Source organism: Lygodium microphyllum, chromosome 10 (assembly GCF_053477565.2).
Source record: "Lygodium microphyllum isolate KBCC chromosome 10, Lygodium_microphyllum_v1.1.10, whole genome shotgun sequence".
Lineage (NCBI taxonomy): Eukaryota > Viridiplantae > Streptophyta > Polypodiopsida > Schizaeales > Lygodiaceae > Lygodium > Lygodium microphyllum.
The window spans coordinates 144,549,353-144,572,586 of NC_141144.1; the positions used below are offsets into that span (position 1 = coordinate 144,549,353).

General features: G+C 43.8%; 1 protein-coding gene and 1 pseudogene across 5 annotated transcripts; one reads left to right on the forward strand and one right to left on the reverse strand.

Annotated features, from left to right (window-relative positions):
• Positions 1–308: 308 nt before the first annotated feature.
• LOC148030651 (uncharacterized) lies at positions 309–2,781 on the forward strand (annotated as a pseudogene).
• A 2,598-nt stretch (positions 2,782–5,379) lies between these two features.
• LOC148030652 (chaperone protein dnaJ A7A, chloroplastic-like) lies at positions 5,380–21,469 on the reverse strand. Of its 5 annotated transcripts, XM_087686999.1 has the most exons (10): positions 21,315–21,469; positions 20,875–21,115; positions 18,948–19,086; positions 10,172–10,229; positions 10,021–10,063; positions 7,997–8,045; positions 7,657–7,737; positions 6,721–7,574; positions 6,554–6,609; positions 5,380–5,784 (listed from the first exon to the last, which is right to left on the reverse strand). In XM_087686999.1, the coding sequence occupies exons 2-9, from the start codon at positions 21,009–21,011 to the stop codon at positions 6,603–6,605; spliced, it is 1,368 nt and encodes a 455-aa protein (XP_087543125.1). In that variant the 5' UTR covers positions 21,012–21,115; positions 21,315–21,469; the 3' UTR covers positions 5,380–5,784; positions 6,554–6,602. The 5 variants fall into 5 exon arrangements, with proteins under 5 accessions (XP_087543125.1, XP_087543128.1, XP_087543126.1 ...); XM_087687002.1 differs by lacking the exon at positions 5,380–5,784 and having other exon boundaries at positions 6,309–6,609; positions 18,948–19,080; XM_087687000.1 differs by lacking the exon at positions 5,380–5,784 and having other exon boundaries at positions 6,309–6,609; positions 18,948–19,083; positions 21,315–21,468.
• Positions 21,470–23,234: the final 1,765 nt, after the last annotated feature.

A 23,234-nucleotide genomic window follows, 5' to 3' on the forward strand; every position in this document is an offset into this window, starting at 1 on the left:
GGCGTGTAGGGAAAGACCTCACCAAGGGAAGGCCTCTTATCCTCAAATTTGCCAACTTAGAATCCAGACGAGCCTTCCTCTCTAAAAGGACTGCTCTAAAAGGGAAAAAAGTCTAGCTAGAGGATGACCTCACACCCGCACAGGTGGCACACCGTAAAGAATGCATGCCACAAATCCTGGGGGCTCGCAAAGCGGGAAAATGGGCAGTATACAAAGATGGTCGGGTCATCATCACAGATAAGCGCCAATGACGGGGCGCGGCCTATGAGACCCACCTGAGTTTTGCAGTGTGGAACTGCAACGAAGCTATGAAGACAGATGCAGGATTATTCCAGGAGACCTTCACCGGCAAGGACATCGTCCTCTACACAGAAACCCACCAAAGCCCAGGCACCTACTTACCAGAAGTGAGGGGATATAGATGGGAGACGGCATGCCGCCCTAGAACCCGAACAAAAGGAGGGACCCGAGGGTCCGGAGGGGTGGTTGTGTTGTACAGGGAGGAGCTACAGCCCATGGTGCAAGTCATGCGGAAAGATGAGGAAGCCCGGTTCATGTGGATTCGGATACACACAGATCGCCCCCGAGACATATACATGGCGGTGTGCTATTTCCCACCAGCACACTCCCCATACGCACCACAGAAGGGCGAGTCACCATACCTACCACTGTACGAAGATATCATGCACTACTCCAACTTGGGGGATGTCATGTTGGCTGGAGACTTCAATGCACGCACAGCACAAAGGCAGACCCCCTTCTTCGAGAGCGAAGACCACATGTACAAAGAGATTGCACCGGAGGAGATAGGACTCAACCGGGCATCACAGGACACAGTTGAGTGCACCGAATATGGCGAACACCTACTGGCGTTAGGGGGGGCACACGGACTGGCCATCCTCAACGGCCTCGACAGATGGCCCGGGTCGGATGCCCTCACATGCTTCCCACACAAGCACGTGGCCAACTGCATCGGACGGGGGGCACATGGAGCACCCACATAGAAACTGGGAGCAAGCACAGTGGACTATATCCTCGGCCCCCTATCACTTATCCCCGACGTCCAGTCCTTTAAAATATCACCTCGCCCACTCGCAGTGGCTGCCGACCATGCATACCTACAATTTGACATAACTTGCAGGTATGACCTAACCCCCCCCAGCAAGCAACCCCCCAAGATTCCCCAGGTACCACTTTACCAAGCTAACTGCGAGCGCATACTCCGACCATCTCTATTGGAGCCTGCAAGAAATGAACCCCCACGCACCCCTGGAGGAGGTCACAGCAGAGTTGGCGGGCACACTACACACCTCAGCTGCCGAATACTTCCCCCACACATCCCCCTTCCCCCACCCCATCCCTCCGAACAAGAATGTCCCACAAAATAGCTGGTACGACGCAGAGTGCAGGAAAACCCGGCTCCGTCTTCAACAGGACGAAGCACGGGGGTACACACGCATAAATAGGCACGCTTGATCTTCCGTCGCCTAGTGCCACGGAAGAAACGAGCCTACCTCTCCAAAGTGGAACACGAATTCTACCAACTATTCTTAGGACAGGACAGCAAAGAGGCATGGAAGGCGTTTCAAGAACCCCGAGCCCAGATGCCCATCACCTCCCCGGACACTTGGCACGCATATGCAACCTCACTATACCAAGTACCCAAGCAGCCCCAACTACCCCGGCCCCCAGGGAGCAGACCCAGATCATCCACATTCTTCAGCACGGGACGGGTTCGGGACGCCATTGACAGACTCCAAAATGGCCGTGCCAAGACCACGAAGGTTTGGTAGCAGAGCATTTGACCCATGCTAGAGACATACTGGCACCTCTCCTAGCACACATGTTCAACAGAGCCCTATGCGAAGGCTTCCCAGCCAGTTGGTCAGCCAACACCATAATACCTATCCTGAAGGCCGAAGACCCCATGGTTCCCACGAACTATCGAACAGTCATGGTTGGCCATGTACTAGCCAAGCTCTATGGATCCATACTGGACCACGAGCTGAGCAAGTGGGCAGAGCAACACCAACACCGAGCAGCAGGACAAGCAGGGTTTAGGAGGGGGTTCTGCACCCTTGACCATATCCTCACACTGAGAGCCATCATAGAGGAGGGCAGAGCACATGGAAGACGGGTGTACTGCTGCTTCGTGGACTTCCGCAAGGCCTTTGACACAGTCTCACGAGCGAGGCTCACGCAGAGACTACAGGAACTGGAGGTACCAACCAAAATACGATGGGGGATACTGCACTATACGAATCGGTAACGGGCCGAGTTCGGGCACCAGAAGGGCTGTCAAAGGAGATCACCAACACCATCGGAGTTAAGCAGGGATGCCCACTCTCGCCCACCCTATTTGGCCTCTACATTGATGAGATCTCAGAGTACATAGATAGATTGGGCGAGGAGGGATCGAGCCTGGGAGGGACACTAATACATATCTTACTATATGCGGACGACATAGTCCTCATCTCCAGCACACCCGAAGGGCTGCAACGCCAACTGGACGCACTACAGGCCTTCTGCCAAGACAAAGACCTAACTGTGAACCTGGGGAAAACCAAGGTCATGGTGTTCAACACGTCAACCCAATGGCTCCGACGGTCGGTACCCCCCTTCACATACGATGGAGAAACCGTGGACGTGGTCCAAAGATACGTCTATCTGGGGATTACATTCTCTGGACCGAGATTTACCCTGAGAAAAGCCGCGGAAGATAGACTAACCCGAGGCTATGCAGCCCTCAGGTCAATGGAGAACCAATGTGCCTGCATATAGTTCCAGGAACCCCGGACAAAGCTCTGTCTTTTTGACACCTTGGTCACACCAGCCCTCTTGTACGGGGCTCCCATATGGGGGTCCAATCTCTACCACATGCGGAGGGCCCCACAGGATCAGCCACTGCCTGACAAGGCCACCTATGAGGGATGGGACCAGATGGAGAGACCCCTAATACTTATGATCTCACGGATGATCCGAAGCAAGCCCTCCGTACCACATGAGATCATCCGTGCAGAGCTAGGGGCATCGCCCCTCGTGGCTGAGGCCCTCTTCCAGACCGTGACCTTGCGCCGAATATGGGACCTGCCCCGGCACCGGTACCCCAAACTCGCCCTGAAGTCATCCAAACAGCTAGCAACACAAGGGGACACTGAGTGCTGGTATGCCCGAACAGAGACCTGGCTACGGCTCCATGGCCTGCACATGGACCACCTCCCCCCACTACAATACAGCCTAGACTGCCCACACCTGGAGCTCAGCCAAGAGGAGGTAAATAGCATCACCAGAATGAATATCATCCAGACAAACACCTCCAGGACATGGTTGACCCCCACATTGGAACTAGGAACCAAGAAGGCTTTCTACCGAGAACACTTCCTGCATATCTCCCCGGACGGCTTCATCACCCGCCCAAGCTACATGGACACACACTTGTCTCACGGGGTCAGGAGTGCCATCGGACAGATCCGCACGTCCTCACACCAACTACGGGTCGAAACGGGCAGATACGGGGCCAACCCCCTCCCCCAAGAAGACCAAATCTGTCAGCTCTGCCATCTCGAGCCAAAGACAGAGGAACACTATATTTGTAGATGCCCAGTGTACTACGAAATCCGAGGACGCTTCCACTCCCTATTCAGCGAAGGATTCGGACCACTCTCCAAGGTGATGGAATTCAAAGACCAGAGATGCCTGGGGCTCTTTCTACTGGAAATACGACGCCACAGAGACCACCTCCTACGAACCACGAAGCAAAGACAAGGAGCCACCAACCAGCGCACACTCAACGACTTCTACCAAATACCAGCTACCCTCCCCACCACCGAGGCCCCACCAGCCCAACCAGCCTCCCGGCCCCCGGGGACCACCTTAGAAATAGCCACAGCAAGAGGTAAAGCCCGACGACCACGCCCCGCCGTCCCCCGTCCCTGCAGAAGACACTGGTCGAAGATACAAGGGATACTACGCCGCCATCGAAGGGCCCTGCCCCGCCGCTTTAGCCTCTCCATGCTAGACCGACCCGTGCGGGACATCCTAGGATGAGCACCCCAGGAGCAGTTCCACACCACACTGGGAGTACCTCTAGATTGTATCTAGTCCAGATATCATTTTTGTACCTACTCAATTTAGTTCAACATAGCATAAATGTTAGCTTCACTGGGACTTTTGAAATCTCCCAGACATTTGTATGCAACATTTTGGTCTCATAGGCCAACTTGGCCTGTTGTAGACATTAATATAACTTTCTCTCTCTCTCTCTCTCTCTCTCTCTCTCTCTCTCTCTCTCTCTCTCTCTCTCTCTCTTTGGTTCTCCCTATGTTTCAGGTTTTTCTTCCATTGCAGTCTCTCACAAAAGAATGCGCCAAGCTTGCTTAACAAAATTGCCCATTCCACCCAATTCCGTCATCTTGACAAAAACTATAATTTGCTTACTACATTTTGTAATTGAACCCTTCTTTGGTTACATACATAAACATTCCCATCCTATTGACTTATGGGATTTTAGAGACAACCAAACCCTCAATCACCTTCAACTTGCCAAAGAAAAGAATTGTCATCTACACATTACAACTCCTAACCAAACCCTTCTTTGTGATTAAGATGTGAGAATTTTCCCATGCTATTGACCATGGGATTTTGAAGACTACCAAAACCTTACATATCCTAAATCTCCACCTGAGATTATCCCATATTGGGATCCACACTACCAAGAGTCTTGCATGTAACTTGCCTTTTTTGCAAGCAACAACAACAATAGAAGACGACAACGTTTCAACTTTAAGGCAACTTGGGTAGTCTAGTCTTTGAAGGTGGAGTGCCAAGCCCTTATCAAGTTTAACATCTTTTGAAGAGGCAAAAGCAAGAGAAATTATGGAATCCTCCACATTTACAAGCTTTGTGCCCCGACATGTCTAATAACAATTTAGTGCATAGAATGTGGACAACAAAGGGATGTCTTGAAGAGAAACATGTTTTGCATTCACAAAACCAAGGCAGTAAAAGCATGAGGACTTTAACAAAGGTAATGATGATAATGGGATTGTTGCTACGCGTAATACTCCTACAAAGTTCGACTATTTGGTAGGTTGTAACTGCATGGTGATTAGCATCACAGATGTACACATGGGAGACTGTTAGCCTATCAGTAAGGCATTTAGATACTTTAGACACAGATTTTAGCTGTTCAACTTTCCGACAAAACTTTACTTTAGAGAAACATGCGCTATATGTTTACACTCCTCATATTTCTTTCAATTTGCCTGATTAATTAAGAGCTCAAAGAAAACAAGGCCAATAATATCTTACACCAAGAGGTCAAATACGTATGATTAAAGAAGAGCTCAAAGGACACAAGGGCCATATATTTTTGCCTAATTTGTGAACGTGCCAAGTATTCAATTCAATGTTTTGCTACACCCAAATACATAAAACAGGAGTTAATGTAGGCCTCATTTATTGGCAAAAAGTAGGACAATATATCAGCAAAACCATGCCCAACCAGCTGCTTATCTTGTACTTTAGACCATCTATTTGTCCCACTTTTGCGAAGGTATTAATCATGAAGAAGAGGGGGTAAGTGCTCATTGCAAAAGCAACCAAGGGATGACCAACAGGCTTGCAGCAACTTCTGTCCCAAATTACAAAGTGGAGCAGGTCTGCAACTTCTGTCCCAAATTGCAGTGTTGGCAATACTGCCCTTGAAAGTTTTGGACTAGCTCAGATAAGAGGGTTTCATAGGACTTGAATGTAGTGTCATTCAATCAACAGCACCAACAAACCCTACAATTGGAAGCTGTTTCAATACATTATGATACCAACCAAACCTTCACTGTTTTGCAACACTTGTAATAACAAAGAAACAATCAAGCAAGAGGCAAGGGTGAAGATATTGTAGTCTCGTTCAATCAATAGCACCAAAACAAACCCTACAACTGGAAGCTGTTTCAACACATTATGATATCAAACCTTCGATATTTTGCAACACTTGTTTCATAGGACCTGAACCTTGGATATTTTGCAACACTTATAATAACAAAGAAACAACCCGAGCAAGAGACATGGGTGAAGATATTGTATTGAGGATGATACCACTCGCACTGATTTGCACATCAGCTATTATTCCCAATATTAGAATAGTCATTGAAGTTCTTATTCCTGGCCACAGACGTTTTGTTCACAATATGTTTGTTGCTGTCAGATTGCAACATAATTCAAAATAGATGGGTCAAACGAGATAAGAATTCTAAAAGTTGTGCATTTGGAGCCGCTACAGAGTTCTACAGCAACATGGGCCAAACAAGATAAGAGTTGCAAGAATTTTGTATTGGGAGCCACTGCAGAATTCTACAGCTTAAACAGCTCCAAGCATTACATAAATAAAATCTTAAATGATGTTAAATACTCTAATATTCAATAGGCATACTGCAAACCAGAGTGTTTTTGACAGGACCAGACCTTCAAATGACAGTAATTATACTTTGCCTATGGGCTTACAAAATTTAGAGTCTGAGTTCTAAAAATTCATTAGGTAGAATTATGTGAATCCTACTTGTGGGTTCATAACTTTTGCTGCCTGCTTCACAGGAATACTGCACGCATTAGACCCTGCGCCAATCACCATATCAGCCAGTTAGGAAGATGTGAGGTTCTGTCTGAAGAAGTTAGAAGTGGACAGACATTGACAGCTTGTGCATGTAGATAATGTAAGAACATTACCTTGCAGCATTGGCAGGTCTGACATGTTTGAGTTCAGCTAACTGTTCAACTAGCTTCCTCTCACTACCACTGATATTCCTCGGAATCTCTACTTGTACACGAACCAGCTGATCACCTCGAACATTTGGCTTTCCTAATAGGGGAGCACCTTTCTTGGACATCACTAGAGTAGTTCCTGGTTGTGTGCCAGCCGGAACCTTCAAATCTGTCAAGCCATCTACAGTATGCACTTTAACTGTTGTGCCCAAGATAGCATCAATGTAAGAGACTTTACAGGTAGCTAAAATATTATTCCCATCCCGTGTCAAGTGTGGATCAGCTCGAACGGAGATGAAGACATACAGATCACCGGGAGGACCACCTCGTTTGCCGGCATTTCCTTCTGAACGCACACGGAGCCGGCTGCCTGAATCAACTCCTGCAGGAACTTTCAAAGTAATACTCTTTTTTGATCTCACACGGCCATCACCCCTACATGAGGTGCATGGTGTTGTTGACTCGCCAGCTCCTCCACAGGAAGGACAAGTAGAAATCTGCCTGAACTGTCCTAAAGGAGTGTTGGCAGTTGACACAACTTGGCCTTGGCCCCCACACTTGCTGCATTTCTTTGGTGAGGTTCCCGGCTTTGTACCAGATCCTTCACAAGTATTGCACATTTCTAACCGCGAGATCTCAAGATCCTTTGTTGTTCCAAAAATAGCATCCTTGAAATCCAATTGCAAATCATACTGTTCATCAGCACCCTGAACAGGCCTGGTCCGAGCTGATCGGCCACCCATGCCCCCCATACCCATACCCCCCATACCCATTCCCCCAAAGAACGTTTCAAAGAGATCAAATGGATTTGAGAAGCCCTGTAAAAAGTAAAAAGGTCAGCATTAGACTGCAAGCCAATATGCAGTGATGATGAGAAGCAAGAACTTGGAAGAGTATTACCGCTCCAGCACCAGCAGCACCTTTCAGACCAGCTTCACCATACTGGTCATATATTGAGCGCTTCTCATCATCAGATAGCACCTGTGAAATAATTTCCAAAAGTCAGTAAAGTTAACGCATCAAGAAAATACAGGTCCATGCATGTCCAGACTCCACAGTCAGATGCATTTCAGGGCATTCAGTGTAATCAACAACTTTTACCAAGTGTTAGGGCTTTCTAGTATACGGAAAGCGATAAAAGGGTGAAGCCCGTCTTCTATTAGCAAGCGTAGAAATATCAAGCAAACTGGATAATCAAAACAGATGTTACATACATGTCTCATTCAGATCAAGTCTATACCTCATAGGCATTGCTTATTTCTTTGAACTTTGCCTCAGCTCCTGGTTCTCTGGAAAAAGAGCATGATTATGACTTCCAGAAACAGACAAAAAAGAACATCATACAATAGTTTTCCATGCCTCACTAATAAGGTAAAGCTATGAAAAATGTATTATAAAATAGACTGGATTCTGCAGACATGTAATTCATCACATGAAAGAAACTATCTTGCATTGTCAAATTTCTCTTAACTAAAGTAGTACAATCTTGGATCACCAAAGACTTGTACTCTTAACCAAAGTAGTACAATCTTGGATTACCAAAGAACCTGTACCTGAAACAGCATAGGCATAAGGCACAAGCAAAAATGGATGAATCACGATTTTCTCTGGTATGATCCAAACTTCAACATAGTAAGTGCAAGCAATTAAAAAGTGTTACATCTAGATTGTGCTATGCTAATAACAGATTTTAGGTGCAAAGCATAGCCTCCAAGAGGTTGACAAGGATCGTTCCAGATGCACACGTACACACAGATTGTCAGCTGTCCAAGACAAGCACCATGAAGCTACAATATCAGTGAGAAGTTCAAATAAGATAGAGCTTCTACCAAAATTGATGGAAGAGTGGAAGGAATGGAGAACTCTGCAGCAAGTCTAAAAGACTACTTGTCAGAATAGCAGTCACACATGCAAGCATATTAATAATGCACTCATAATATTACTTTTGACTAACATTGACCAGCCCTTGAAAAGGAAGATGTCCTAACATTGGATGAAGTTCATTGCTTGAGTAAGTAACATTCACATGCAGAAAAGGTAACCTTCGCGCATTAGAGATACTGACGAGGATCGTATCATCTTATATGAGACTGATCACAGGGTTGGAGGTAGTGTACTAGTACCAGGGACAAACAGACACAGTTGTTACAGATGCCCTTTGAGATATCATAGCAGCACATAAGTGCAAGAAAGGTGCCACAAAGGTAAGTGTTACAAATAGATTGGCACATTGCAATAAAAGGGGGCTTCAGGTGCAAAGGATTTGATGAATATCTTGATGCTACAATTGCACAGCCATAGTGCCTCCCCTCCTGCCAGCTTTCCCCCACTGCTACTTGGGCTGCCTAGAGGACCTACCTGGTCTTCCCATTGTTCTAAACATTCTCAGCTACTGCATTTGCTCTTAGAGGGCTGCGAGCTGCAGCATTTTTCATCATCAGCATTCATGCACACTCCAGCTGCTGCCACCTGACATTTAGAAGGACCTTCATTTGGTGGGTTTTAATCTTCAATCAGCTGCTCCCTCATCTTTTCAGCATTCTGCTGCTCCAAACAGCAGTCAACATCATCCACCCTACACAGAGATTGTTGCCAGGCTTGACATTGCTGTGTTTGGTCATTCTAGACTCAAAGATTGTTGTGTTTCAACATCTGGCTGTTGGGCACTGGACAGCGGGTGGACCAAATGCCGAAGATTCCAGAGTGATGTACTAATGGGAGTCAAGAGTCGTGTATATTCAGTCGTGTCCGTAACAATCTGCCGATTGAGTAGGATGTAACCACATGATGTAATCAATACAATGTAATCTGTATGATACGCAATGCAATGCAATTTCTTGAGCAAACTGTTCTCAGATTTCTCTGTGTACTCTGTGCTATTTCTGTTCTTTACGCAATGAAGTGATGAAACTTAAGTATGTAATTCTTTCTGTTGGGTTCGAATATAATAGGAAAACATGAAACAAGATAAATTGATGTATCTTTTAACATCGTGCTTCAAACATTGATTTATACTGCAAAAGGTGAGAATAAGAGAGACGATTATCCCACAGTAGAGTCCAAATACCAAACTACAAACCAACTGAATGACCAAGAACAGCCAGCCGTTCAAGGATAATTATTCCCATTCAAGGAAATACAGATTCACAACTGGCCTACTAGCAAGACAACCCAAACATCAGAAAAACAATCTAGACTACTCTACTCTGCAAGGCAGCTGCTCTCTATCTATCCAACTGCAACCAAATGCTGGTCAAACCATACTTGTTGACATCCGGATGATATTGTCTTGCTAGGCTCCTGTAAGCTGCACAGAAAATCAACAAATCACATATTAAAATCAAGTCAAAGATTTGTTGGAGTCACAGTTAGAGCATTTGGTTACACCCAAAATGCATGTAGATGGAAACCATACCAGTTTTGATCTCTGATTTACTTGCATTCTTGGATACCCCCAGAACACTATAGAAGTCCTACATAAGCCCACAATCAAATCGATTCTCACTTTTGGGGAAATGGTAGGATTCATCTCTATCTTAGTATCAATCAAAAAACCAGATAAGATATTTGCCCTAATTGCACTCTGAATACACTGCCAGATCCAAGCTCAATCAATTACAATGCTTTTCATTTTTCAAGAACAATCTGTGCAACTACAATTACAAAACTAACAACCATAATGCACACAACCACGTACAACACCTGAAAGCAAGTTCACGTAAGTTTACACAGAAGAAGGTATCACTCAAGCACCTCAAGGCGATGTACATGACAACATAATGTTCTGGCATGAAGCTCTAGACTTTTTGGCAGGAGTGGGAGTTCAAACAGGAAGGACTTTACCTGTCCCTGTGGTCTGTACTATGTGTCCCTCCCCACCCCTGGCTGGGGAAGAGGCCACCAGAGACTTTGGGGGAAATCCAAGACTGGGGTAAAGTTCTTAGAGCAGAGAATGATGCGGCTATGGAGGCTGAGTCCTACCCAGAGCAAGTGACATGCCCTGTTCATGATGCAGACCTTAGTGAAGTTGCAAATACCAGCAAGCAGGTGCTGCGTGGGAAGGTAAGAAGATTCATGAGGCTCAAGTCTCTCTTTCTATGGATTCATTATGTAATTGCTATTATGACTACGCTACAGCTGGGATTTTCACATTTCTTTATGGGAAAAATCCCCACAGAGGATGATTTTCCCAGGTGGTTTTACATTGCCTTCCAAACTAAATGTACCTTTGTTCAATATAAATTCATTGGAAAAGAGTTTTTCAAAGTTCTTGTTGGCTCTACAAAGGAAAGAGATTGGACTATCTCCTATTTTGTGGGTTGCCATGGGGACTCCGTTCACTGCCTCCCATGGAGTGTGAGATTTTAGCTAGATGAAGTTGTGAAGATATGCTAGGGTTTGCACTAAGGAAACACAACATGTACAACCAAGACTAAAACACAAAGACTCAAACAGAGACAAGCAAAACGCAAAACGCCAAATGCAAAAACTCAAACGCAAAGAAAAACACAGAGAGAAGAAACTCTTAAGTGAATGAATGCTGTAAATGAATGTAAGAGTGTACAAAATGCCCAAGGGTAGAGCAATGCAATGTCAAAGAGTGACATCCACCCGAGATGGATCCTAAGCGCTATGACCACCAGTAGGAGTGTTGGAGTGCAAGAAACACCAAACTCTAATCACCAGAGTATCACGAAACTGAGCCGACAACAGGACGGGTGTTTGCTGACGTAGACGGCCGGTTGGACAAACAAAATGTAGATTCTGCAATAGTTGCCTAGTGAGAGATATGGCAACAACCTATTGCCTGGCATCAAATGCTGAAAACGCAGGCTGATCAGGTGCCATGATGATGCAGTAGATGGAGACCTCCAAACAGCAAGGCGATGGCTGAAAGCAGGCCACTTAGGGCTGGATAGTGATGGGATGCAGTCCGTAATGTGGACAGCAGATGATAGGTGGCTAATGGCTGAAATTTGCAAGATAGAGTGAGAAACCTGCACCAAAGGATTAGGCTGAATGGTGGGCAGCCAATCTATTTAAAGATATTGAAGGGTGGCCCCAAAAAAGAGGGGTTTTGGGGGACCACTAAAACTCTCTCGAACCATGCACCAAATTTGTGTTTTTCACTAATTAAGCGCGTTTTGGGGCTGTTTAAAAATGATAATCAGCTGTAAAGTGTGTTGTAGCTCAACACCCCCTCTCAAGTACACGTCAGCTACCCAGTGACCTACCAAGACTACAAAGGCGATGGTTATCTTACCAAGAGAGTCCAAGTAGTCACCCTAAAGAGGGCACGGCATTGAACAAAGGGCACTCATTAGCTACCCAATGGCCTACCAAGCCCTATAATGGCAGATGAAACCCCATTTAACTTTTCTTCTTTCTTTTTTTGGGTGCACTTGGGGGGAGGCTGCTTTTCAAAAAGTTAATTTTAGGAGTCGCAGCGGATTAAGTAACAATGAGCTAGAAAATGGGAGTAGGGATGGTACACCCAACACATCACAAAACAGCCCAACCACTCGAGGATGTTGATGACTAGGAAAGGTAATAAAGTATCATGTGAAAAAGCATGGTTGTATAATCTACCAGTGGAAACAACTTAGGATCCGTCTAGTTGTGCTTTGCACAATGGGATGCATAATATGCTACATGTTGAAGAATGCTCATGCAGCAAGTGCCACTTGGCCAATGTCCCTCATGGGAAAATTATTCACTTGCCCACGTTCCCTAGTACAAAGATGATGAAATCATGCAATGCATAGGGGAAGGTACCACAAGGGGAAAAGGCCAATATCGAAGACAAGTGCCAAAACCAATAGAATACCAAGAAGGGTAGAAACCCCTCTCAACCTAGATGTCAATACCGAAGAAGGAAGAGAAGCCTAAGGATGTCAGTCTTCATATGGTGCCAAGAGCCATGTGGATGAAAATGATGAAGCATCCCTACTAGAAGAACAAGGATAGAAGTCACCGCCATGATAGCATCAAGAGAGATGCTGCATGATCCGCAGCAGGAGGGAAAACCTCCATGCTGATAGAAAAGAAAAACTCCAAGTGGACGAAACCATGAAAGAAACAGCAGCATCTCCTATCTCCATCTCATAAAGGATTGGTGCAAGCATGCATGTTAGCCTTACACTAACATACAAAACCGTGCAAAAGATATCAAAATCTACAAGCATAGATGTGAGTAGTGAGATGCTTCAAAAAACAAAACTGAAAATAAAATAAAAGCAAGCAAAGCGAGATGCAATGTAATGAGTATGTAAGAATGCAACTGAAGCCTAAAAAGAGAAAGGCTAAGTGTGGGGCCTATTGAGCTAAAAATGCATTAGCTTCACTTAAACAACCCCAAAACATGCTTAACTAAGAAAAAAACCTTGTTTATTTAAAATAAATGCATTCCTAGAGAGTGTCTGTATCCCATAAGCACAAACCCACTTGGGAGGGCCCAAACTTTCTATGAATAGGTATGCTGCCCTCCAATCAGTCTTAATCTCGTTTTTGCAGGTTTCAAGTGTTTTCACCTTGCTGCCCACACCCTGTTCGCAGAGGACATCGCAGTCCAAGCTGTCCATTGCAATCTTCACTCATCTCGCACCTGATTCCAGCCCTCCATCATCATTTTCCTACTGTTTCCAGCCAGGCGATTGCTGCTGTCCACCCATCCAACTATTCTACAGCCTGTCATGTCAGCATACTGCTGCATTTGCAGGCCCTAGCTGCTGCCCTAGCCAATTTTCTCTCTCCTCAGCTGTCGCTGCGGTTTTCTCTCTCCTCCCTACTGCATTTTGCAGTTTTTTCTCTCCTCCAGCTATCGCTATAATCTCAGCTTGCGTTTGCAGATTTTCTCTCTCCCCCAGCCTGCATTTACAGCACTCTCTCTCTAGACTGCTGTCTGCATCAAGTCCAACTACACACATGCTGCATTTACTATTGTTTGACACTCGAAGGCTGTCTTGCTACGATTCGGGATCCGTTCGGAGTATGACACACTCTCCAACTCATTACCCCTACCCTAAACCTTAAGATACAGGACTTCGAGGTTTAGTATTCATTCACCGCATAGTGTGTTTGCTACATGAGCATTGTATATTCATTAGTCATATCACTTCATTCATTCTCTTTGTTCATTGTCTCTGAGTTACCCTAACCCTAACTGTGTTCTTCTATCAGTCTGTGCTTTGTTGTATGGTGTTATTTGTGTTTCTATGTTAGGGTATTTTTTTTCACATGGTGTCAGAGCGGAGTTCTCTGAGAGAAACCTAGGCCTTGATCTGAAAGCTCTACACAAGCAGCAAGAACAACAAAAGGGCAGATGACTACGAACACTACTTCCGCACCACTTCTCACATCCGAGCTAAATCCATTAAGCAACGAGCTGGAGTGGGCCTCACAACTTGCTTCACAAGCTCCCGACATGGCCGAATAGACATTGGACTATCATGGAGTTCCACGATCTTACGAGATCACTGCAACTAACTACGATCTCATTTTAATGCATAAAGCCTAGCAACAAATAGAAGGTAAGTCTGAATTTCACCCTTTAGATTCGGTGCACAGATCTACTAACCGTGCAAGAAGGGTGGAATCTCCACTTAGGACAGGCCATCCGCATGTGGAAACTAGCATAGAGTACACTCCATAGCCTTCATACTTATTCTCTCTAGTGCCAGGTATGTCTATCATTTTAGATTCTGTTAATGATGACTCCCCTTCTCCTATTGGATGATTTTCATGATGAAGGACGTATCCAAAACAATTTCTAGTTTATGAGTAATGAGAAAGACAAATATTTCTTTATGAACTCAAGACTAGGTAAGCAGTTGAAGCAAGAAACTGTGAGTACTCCTCCATCTTTTCCTTCAAACAATTTTATTTTTCAAAGGTCAAAATAAAGTAGATGCATCTTTATCATCATCATTTTAATTTAATGCATTTAATGGACAAAAGGAACCCACATTATTTCCCACATCTACACCTATCACAAATCCATTTAATCTCCCTCCCATCCCACCCTCTTATTCCATTGCCACATCCTTCCAACCTCCATTAAGTACATCACATGTTGCATCTCATGTAGGATCACATGTGTTTTCATTCACCATCCTGGGGATTCTTCAATCTTAAGCACAGCCATTAGGACCTCTTCTCTTCCTCAACCGGATGGTGTTCCACCTTTTCCTCACACACTTTCGGAATCATTGCAACTTGGGTATTCCCCCCCAGTTTCTCCGAAGCGTGGATCAATTGATGCCACAGTTTGCCTCCATGGCATTACCTAGTGGACCCTCCAGTCATTATGTTGTGTCCCAACCGACATTTGGATAGGGCTTGCATATCCCATTGCCTCCACCTCTACCTCCACTGGCACCTTACAGAAACATTCATGTTCCAGTGCCTCCGTATCAATCCACACTCATTGGACACCCACAGCCTATTTTTGCCTACCCACCTCTTCTCCCTTCTCCTCCTTATCAAACACCTCCACCACCAACCATCTTATCCTCCACATCCATCTTACCCCACATTCCTGACACCTCATGGTTCTACCTCATCTTCCACCAAGCATACAATCAATGACAAGACTCATTTTAACAGGTCAAGCTTTACAACTTGGTTGAACTTGATGAGACATGTCCTTGAATCACAAAAGCTATGGGATCTTATGCAGGGGTTGAAACCCCAACCTAATCCTGCACTTGTTCCATACGAGATCGTTTGCTCATGGAAGGCTAGGAATGCTTTCGCTATTGTCGAGCTGATGCAGGGCTTATTACCTGAGTTTCATTCTTGGCTTCAATATTTTAATTTAGCGTCAAAACGATCGGCACACTTGACTGACCGCTATGCGGCTCCTGATAGGACCCATGAAGTAAATCTTAATCATGAGTTTCAAAACTTCAAAATCTCTGACCGGGATCGATCACGACACATTGTTTCTTAACAAGTTGCCACATAAATACTTTAATTTTGTGTAGCAAGTGGTTTCTCTATCCAACTTGCCCACATTCTATGAATTTAAGTGTCAGCTATTGTATTATACACGGCTGTTCAATCAGTTTAATATGAATAATCCCTCAAAGAGAGCTCTTATTGCTCATTCTCAGAAGGGGCACCAAGGGAAGGGTAAACAAAATCAAACTTCAAATCAAAATCAAAATCAAGCAAGGGAATCACAAGAAAACTCCTGGTCTCAACTCAAACCTTAGTGGCAAAATGTACCTAAGAAGAATAGGTATTGTCACATTCTCAAAAGGTTAGACATTTTGATGACGAGTGTCAATCAAAGGCAAGAAGCATGACACCAAAACCCAAGTCACACACCCTGCCCCTCAGTCAAGCAACCCCCATCAGGGGAGGCAAGGTGATGGCAAGGGGCAGTGGAAAGATCAAACTCTCACTGCCACCAATCAACCATCTTAGTCAACAACGTTCTCAACTCTAGAGGGCTTGTCTAACTGGTCTGCAGAGGCCCACATCGTCTCCATAGAGACATCCGATGCAAGTCTCATCCATATCTATGAGTTGCCTCCTGATGAGGTTACAGCAGAGACCCGCTTGTCACAGCCAAGCACATCAGCATCTGTTTGGATTGTGGATAGTGAAGCTATACATCACATAAGAGGACATCTTCCTTACCCGAGACCCTGCAGCTAAGTGGGTCCGCGTAGAAAACAACTCCTCGGTCAAAATGCAAACTCAATGTTGCATCTGTTTTGCCACTGACAAGGGTCTGGATCTAGCTTCATTGGACAATGTATACTATGTTCCTCAGCTTGGGGTGAACTTGTTATCTATTTAGTAACTTTGCCTGTTGAGGCCAGCAGTTTTATTTACAACGACCACAATCAAGGTCCTTGACTCTCAAACTAGTTTAGTGATTACTCACAGTAAGGCACAGCCTAATAGTCTATACCACATGACCCATTTTCTCACTGAGCCGACAATCGAGGACTATGTGTTCCATCGCTTCCAGGCATTAGCTACATCTTGGGAGCCTACGAACAATGAGCGTCTTTGGCATTTCCACCTAGGGCATCTTGGCTATGACTCTCTTTATGAGTTGTCTCGCCGTGAGATAGTTGAGGGCCTTCCTCGCCTGAAGGCAGCTCGAGATGTCTATAAAGCATGTCAACTTGGGAAGTAGCACCGTACCCCATTCCCTCAGTAGTCTACACATAGGGCTAAGACACCTCTTAGACTGATTCACATTGATCTTTATGGACCAACATCCACTGCCGTCTTGAACGACATGTCATACTTCTTTTTGATAGTGGATGATCATTCAAGATACATGTGGGTGTACTTCCTCAAGCATAAGTCCAATGCTAAAGCCTCAATTTTCCTCTCAGCCATGGGCTGTCCATTTGAGGAAATGAATTGTTAATGCCCCAATCAAGAAAAAAGTGTGGACAGGCCTAGAGTGGTATCATAGGATTTTATTTATAAAGGACAAACCAAGGATTAAAGTTTCTGAGACGGCCCAATCAATGGTTGATGCATGGAAGAATCTACTATCTCAGATGAAGTGGACTACCACTGATGAGCAATTCTTCTTTAAATGTGTCAGTGTGGTTTCCTGCTGCAGCAACTGGAGACAATAGAGAGCTCTACTGGTAACGTACCAGAAAAATTTTCAAACTTTTTAGTAAGGGTGTTTCTATTTGGGCAGACCTCTGGCACCCATGCAATCTGTATTGGATCCCTATTGAAATGAAGCTCAACGACGGTTCTCTCTCTCAAGGAAAGAGCAGGAATGGCTGGCATTGATTTTCTCAAAGATCAAAGGTGGCTGGCCGACCTCCACCAGGTTTCAGTTAGCTTTCTCCTGGAATCACTTTACTGTGAATAATTTTGCAGTGACTAAAACTAAAAGCTTCGGTCTCCTAAAGAAAATTGGATTATTACAGTACATGGTCTCAGGAAAAAGACTTATCATACTCTCTCTATCAGAAAATTAAGAAATCAGGTAATGTACTCCTGGAAAGCAACTCGATCCTCTCAGTTCAGTCTCCTGCTTTGCTGAGTGTTAATGGTGAGACTTCCTATGAGGGACAAGATTTGTGACTGGAAGCAGTTGGATAAGTATTGTCCCCACTGCAAAGGCTTTGAAGAAAATGTATTCCATCTTTTCTGGGCTTGTAAGTGTGTTCATAAACTTTGGTTATTTAAGACTGGATGGTACATGCACAACTGCATGATGTCATCTCATGGAAGACAGCTCTTCTAGGTCAAAAGGACCGGGTGTCTTGAACAGCCTATGAAGTATGGTGGGTAGTAAGAAGTGCAGCACTTCAGACGATATGGGAAGGCAGAAATAAGCATATTTTTGCTGGCAAACCTTGGATTCAATCAGATCCGGCTAACAAGCTTGATAGGTTTTTAGATGGGCACGTAGTCAGTTAAAAGTTAAAGGCAAAAGGCCTGGGTGGAAATCAGTTTTGTCTAAACTTGAAAGCTCTATTAAAGCCTGACTGCCTTTTGTAAGGTTGTACATATTTTTAATATATAAATATATATGTTGATCCCCATTAAATGTTGTGACAAGAAAGTCACTATTGCTCAATTTCCTTAATAATTGGCCTTGATCAATACAGCATCTAAAAATAAAGATACCAAATTTTCAGCTTGAAGAAAGCTTCCGACACATGTCATGAACTTGTCTAAGCTGTGCAGAAGCCCTATGAGCCACAAAGTGTGTGTAAAAATCCAGAAGGCCATAAATACTCCTACAGCAGGAAAACAAGAATATGGCTGATAATTCTTTTGCCATATGGTTGCAATAAATCTATTGTTCTTGGCATGGTTATGAGAAACTCATTTTCCATCTTATTATCTGTTCGGCTGCTCATGAAGTGCTCTAACAAAATTTCACTGCCACTCAGAGATGCTTGGACTTCATAAAAGTCACTCCAGCTTTAAATTGTTTTCTTGTCACTTCTACACCAGCCTAAGGTTTCACACACTAAGGAGGTTTCGAAGAATCTGCAAGTGGTCCACAATTTGCATACAGCTGCATGGGTGTTAATAATACCAACAAACAATGCAAAGAATGATATGGAAGTTGAGCAAATTATAGTGAGTAATGCAGTGCAAGGATAACCAATACTAGACACCCTAATTGAGACATTAGGCACAAGCTTTGCCAAAAATGGCCCTCCATAGGATGTGCCAAAAAGACTTACTGCATCAGCCTTCACTTGCAATCTAAAATTTGAACTCTTTCTTTTTGATTGTGAAGCAGAGAAATTTGATTTACAGGACTTTCCAGCCAAGAATTCTCCAGCTGATGAACCAATAGCTGCTCTCTCCATTAATCTGCTGCTGGACATCATGCACACCAGTAAAATATGATTTAATTGATGAAACTGCAACACCAAAAGAAAAAACACTGCAACCTTCACACATAATGTTGAAAAGAGATGCATCTGATAGACTAAAGGTCAAAATGGTGACAAATACAGCACCAAAAGAAAAAAAAAAAGACATGCAGCCTTCACCATAAATATTGACAGCAGATGCACAGATAAACCAAATGTCACATGCCCATGTGCAGAGCAGCAGACTGCAGCCTGATGCAACAATAGTTATAAAGCACATAGAGAAAAACACTGCAGTCTTCATCATAAATATTGAAAGCATAAGTACAGATAAACCAAATGCCCATGTGCAGAGCAGCAGAGTGTGATCTGATGAGACAATAGTTCCAAATGCAGTGGTATCATAAAAAAGCTTTGCATTGAATAAACAGAGAATAAATTCCATCAGAAACCTCTAAATTTAATTAGTGGAAAATACTGTATTCATGCTCATCCCCAACTGTACATACACCTGCATTGAAGTCACTGCCCTGTTCTGGGACTTCCAAATAACACAAAACTGGACTACTGTACAGACTCGTCTTAAAACACTGTACACAACTGCAATGAGTCTTGAAATATTTAGTCAATTAGTACATTGATAACCCTGACAGACTAATAGAAATTAGAACAACCCAACTCCCATCAAGAACCTTGTGCCTAATACAGTGAGCATTTGTGACAGTTTGCACCAGGCTGGCTTAACTTTTGTGTGCTTAGTACTGGGACAGCATTATTTATTCCATGGCTGGCCTGTCACATTCCTGATGGAAGCAATTGTGCCATGGGTGCTGACCCATATAAAAATCATCATGGACAGTTGACGTTTGAAAACCGATGCAGTCACCTCACCGGTGGAGCAGTGGATTCAAGCATTTACTCAGTTTGCAGAGCCCTGTTACACAACCAGGGCCATCCTGAGGTGCAATCCTTACTGTGTCTAAAACCCAATAAAAGAGGTGCAAATGAGTCGAACACCAAGTCAGCTTACAAGCATGGTACACTCCTGATTCAAAACTGCAATCGTGAATGAATATGACAAGCAGACTGGATATAAGCAATGGATAAGACGATAGCTGTAAGCAAAGGATCATACACTGACCAAGTTGAAGCTTTAAAGTTTGCACGGCTAACAACATTCGAATTTGCATAAACTGGCATTGTCTGTGCCTACTATGGTCAGATTAACACATCTGTAGAATACTTAATATATGTTTGTCATGAACTGATCTGGCCCTACAGAAATAGCCACCAAGAACCTCTGGGCTGTGCCTGTACTGTCATTCTCTGCCTCATAAAACATGCCTAAGAAGCTTCAGGACAATACTTCCATCATAGCAACTTTACCAGCTATCAGGAACAGTTAACTAAGGATAAACAGTGGCATGGGGGTGGTTTGTTGTTTCAACTGCTGGTGGCTGAATCTGAATACTTATAAGAGTTAACTTTGGTATTGGTTGAAGGGTCACTCTCGAGAGCAACATTGTGCAAATGAATAAGCTGTAGTGATTCAATTGTATGCATTGGATTAGAAGGAGCTTCGAGGTTGTGATCCAATAACCAGGCAACATGGATATACTGTAACAACTAAAATTTCCACCTCATGAAGCTACTTTCTCTAAGAGGAAGTGTGAGAAATGATAATAATTCAAAAGAGCAAGAAACTGACTTCTGGAGGAGGCTGTAGGACACGTATACAGAAGAGTATGTGCTATGAGAGTTGCAGAATGCTGCCAAAGACCGAGAAACCGACCTCTGGGGGACGCTATTTGATCTGTGTCCAAAAGAGCATGTGCTGTAAGAGTTGTGGAATGCTGCCTCCGAAGACGAAGTCGATGCAGAGGTTTGCTGCACTCCCCAAATCAAAGAACGAGACCCCATGAGCGCCATCCCTTTCCCTGTTGTATCTGTGAGTGTGCACAGCAAAACGGCTGCCCGCCAAAGTTCCAGTTTATGGCTTCATCATCAGCAAGCACTGCCTACTCTTGTTGGCCCTGCGGAGCACAACATAAGTAATTTTACGGCATGAAGCATAGGCTGGCATCCCTTTCAAATGTAGAGACAGGGATTGGATGAATTGGCGCAGGCGCCATTTTTGCCTGTTAAACATGCAAGACAAGAAGAACAGGACGGAGCAAATTGACATAAGAGCAAGGGACTCGAGAGAAGCATAAGCTCCGACCATGTCCTTACCTGGTGTGGCACAAGCGACGGTGCCAGCTCCGGCTCGATAGCCTTAGGAGAGAAGGAGGGGCAGTGCTGATATTTTGCAGAGACTATTTATCCCTTCCCCTTGCCACGTGTCAGCGCAAAAGGTCTGTCCCTTCTGTTGTGTGTAAATATTACTAGCGTTCTTCACTTGACGCTAAGCCATTTCGAGGCAGCGAACGGATCACCACAAAAGGTCCGTCTCTTCAGTTGTGTGTAAATATTACTGGCGTTCTTCACGGAACGCTAGGTCGTTTCGAGGCAAATACTATTGCATACGACAAACCAAAATTGATGTGCGATACTCAATAATCTATTTCTCATCTTTCTCTCTCCTCTTTTTTCTTTTTGTTTTTAATTTTTTATTGGGGGCAAATTCCTTATGTCTAATTCTCTCTCTTTCTATTTTAGTTTATTTTTTTTCCTCTCCTAGTTCTCTCTCTCTTCTTCTTACTACTTTCTCTCTCTCTCTTTTGTTTTTTCTTTTCCTACTTTCTCTCTCTCTCTCTCTCTCTCTCTTCTTCTTCTTCTTTCTTCCCCTCCCCCTCAGTCTCTCTTAAAGTATGTAATTTTTATCTTTCTCCTATATATAATTCTCTCTCTTTATATTTATATCCTCTCTCTCTCCGTCCCCTTTTCACCTCCTTCCCTTTTTTCTAATTTTCCATTTTTTCTTCTCTCTCTCTCTCTCTTTTAAATTTTATATTTTCTATCTCTCTCTCTCTCTCTTCCCGCCTTTCTCCTTCTCTCTCCATGGTGCGTAAATCGGATATTGTATGCGTACGTAGCGAGCGTCGGAAGGTCCTCAAGAACAAAAAAACTCTATTTTTGCATAAAAAACAAGATAGAAGACTTGCACGACATTAAACAAAAAGACTAATTGGGTACAATCTCCCCACATGCCTTGTGTGAGCGCTCTACAAAGCATGTATTTAATATATTATTCATCTCCAAGCTCAAAAATAGCCCAAATTTACAATTAGCACGCTTTAGCTTTTATGACTGCTTTTGTCCAAATAAAGAATAAAACAATTGGGCACCCAAAGAGTCAGGTCGTGTCCAAATACAATCAAATACAATGTCTAATAACAAATATTTAAATTGTGCGCCCATACGATACAAAATAATAAATATATGTCAAGCACTTTAATAAATAAGTGTATCAAAATAAATATTGGTGCCACGCTTAAAATGCGCGCCCATCAAAAATGATAATTTCTTCTAAATAACTTGAATACATGCTATCGCCCAGTGCTTCCTAGAGCCACCTGCTCTACACATCAACTGAAGCATTCACAATTGTTAGAAAATAATCAAATTAAACCAACAAAAGTGAATACCTAGCAGTCTTCAGCTACAAAATAAATAAATTGGTTAGAACTCAGTCCTAACCTTAATTTATTACGAGTGCATACTCTAAACTTATAAACATCCATTAATTTAGATATATATTTTGCGGAATCGCCCACTTGCATATTAAATTAACGAGATGCCCGAAAAGGACAAGCGTCCCCGTTGACTTTTCGCACAATGAATCCACCTTGTATATGAGCCCCGACAATAAATATAATTTTACGGAATCCACCGCAAAACCTCACTGAATCCACCGTCGAATATGCTTACTGGCATCATATCCCCGGGGTGGGATAGCAATTGTCCTCAATTGCTATTAGCTCAATGTGGAGCCAACAGTGAGGGGTAAGCACTTAGGTCGCGAGCGTACATCCATTGGGCCTCTTCAACATGATGATTTTTAAACTTAACCAAATATCTAGAATATCTGCAGCCAGTTCTAGTGGTCTCATAAAGTCAGTATCTATAATAGTTTCAGGTTCAAGGTTTTCAATTTCTTCTTCTAACAAAGGAGGGTTTTCATAGACATGGTATGCAGGTAATTGGCCTCTA

Excerpts from the sequence above, each read along its gene's own strand:
- LOC148030652 (XM_087686999.1), bottom strand. The coding sequence starts at position 21,011 with ATGGCGCTCATGGGGTCTCGTTCTTTGATTTGGGGAGTGCAGCAAACC. Across the intron at positions 19,087-20,874 it reads TCAAATAGCGTCCCCCAGAG|CAGCAGATTAATGGAGAGAG; the intron begins GTCGGTTTCTCG and ends CATGATGTCCAG. Across the intron at positions 8,046-10,020 it reads TATCATCCGGATGTCAACAA|AGAACCAGGAGCTGAGGCAA; the intron begins GTATGGTTTGAC and ends CTCTTTTTCCAG.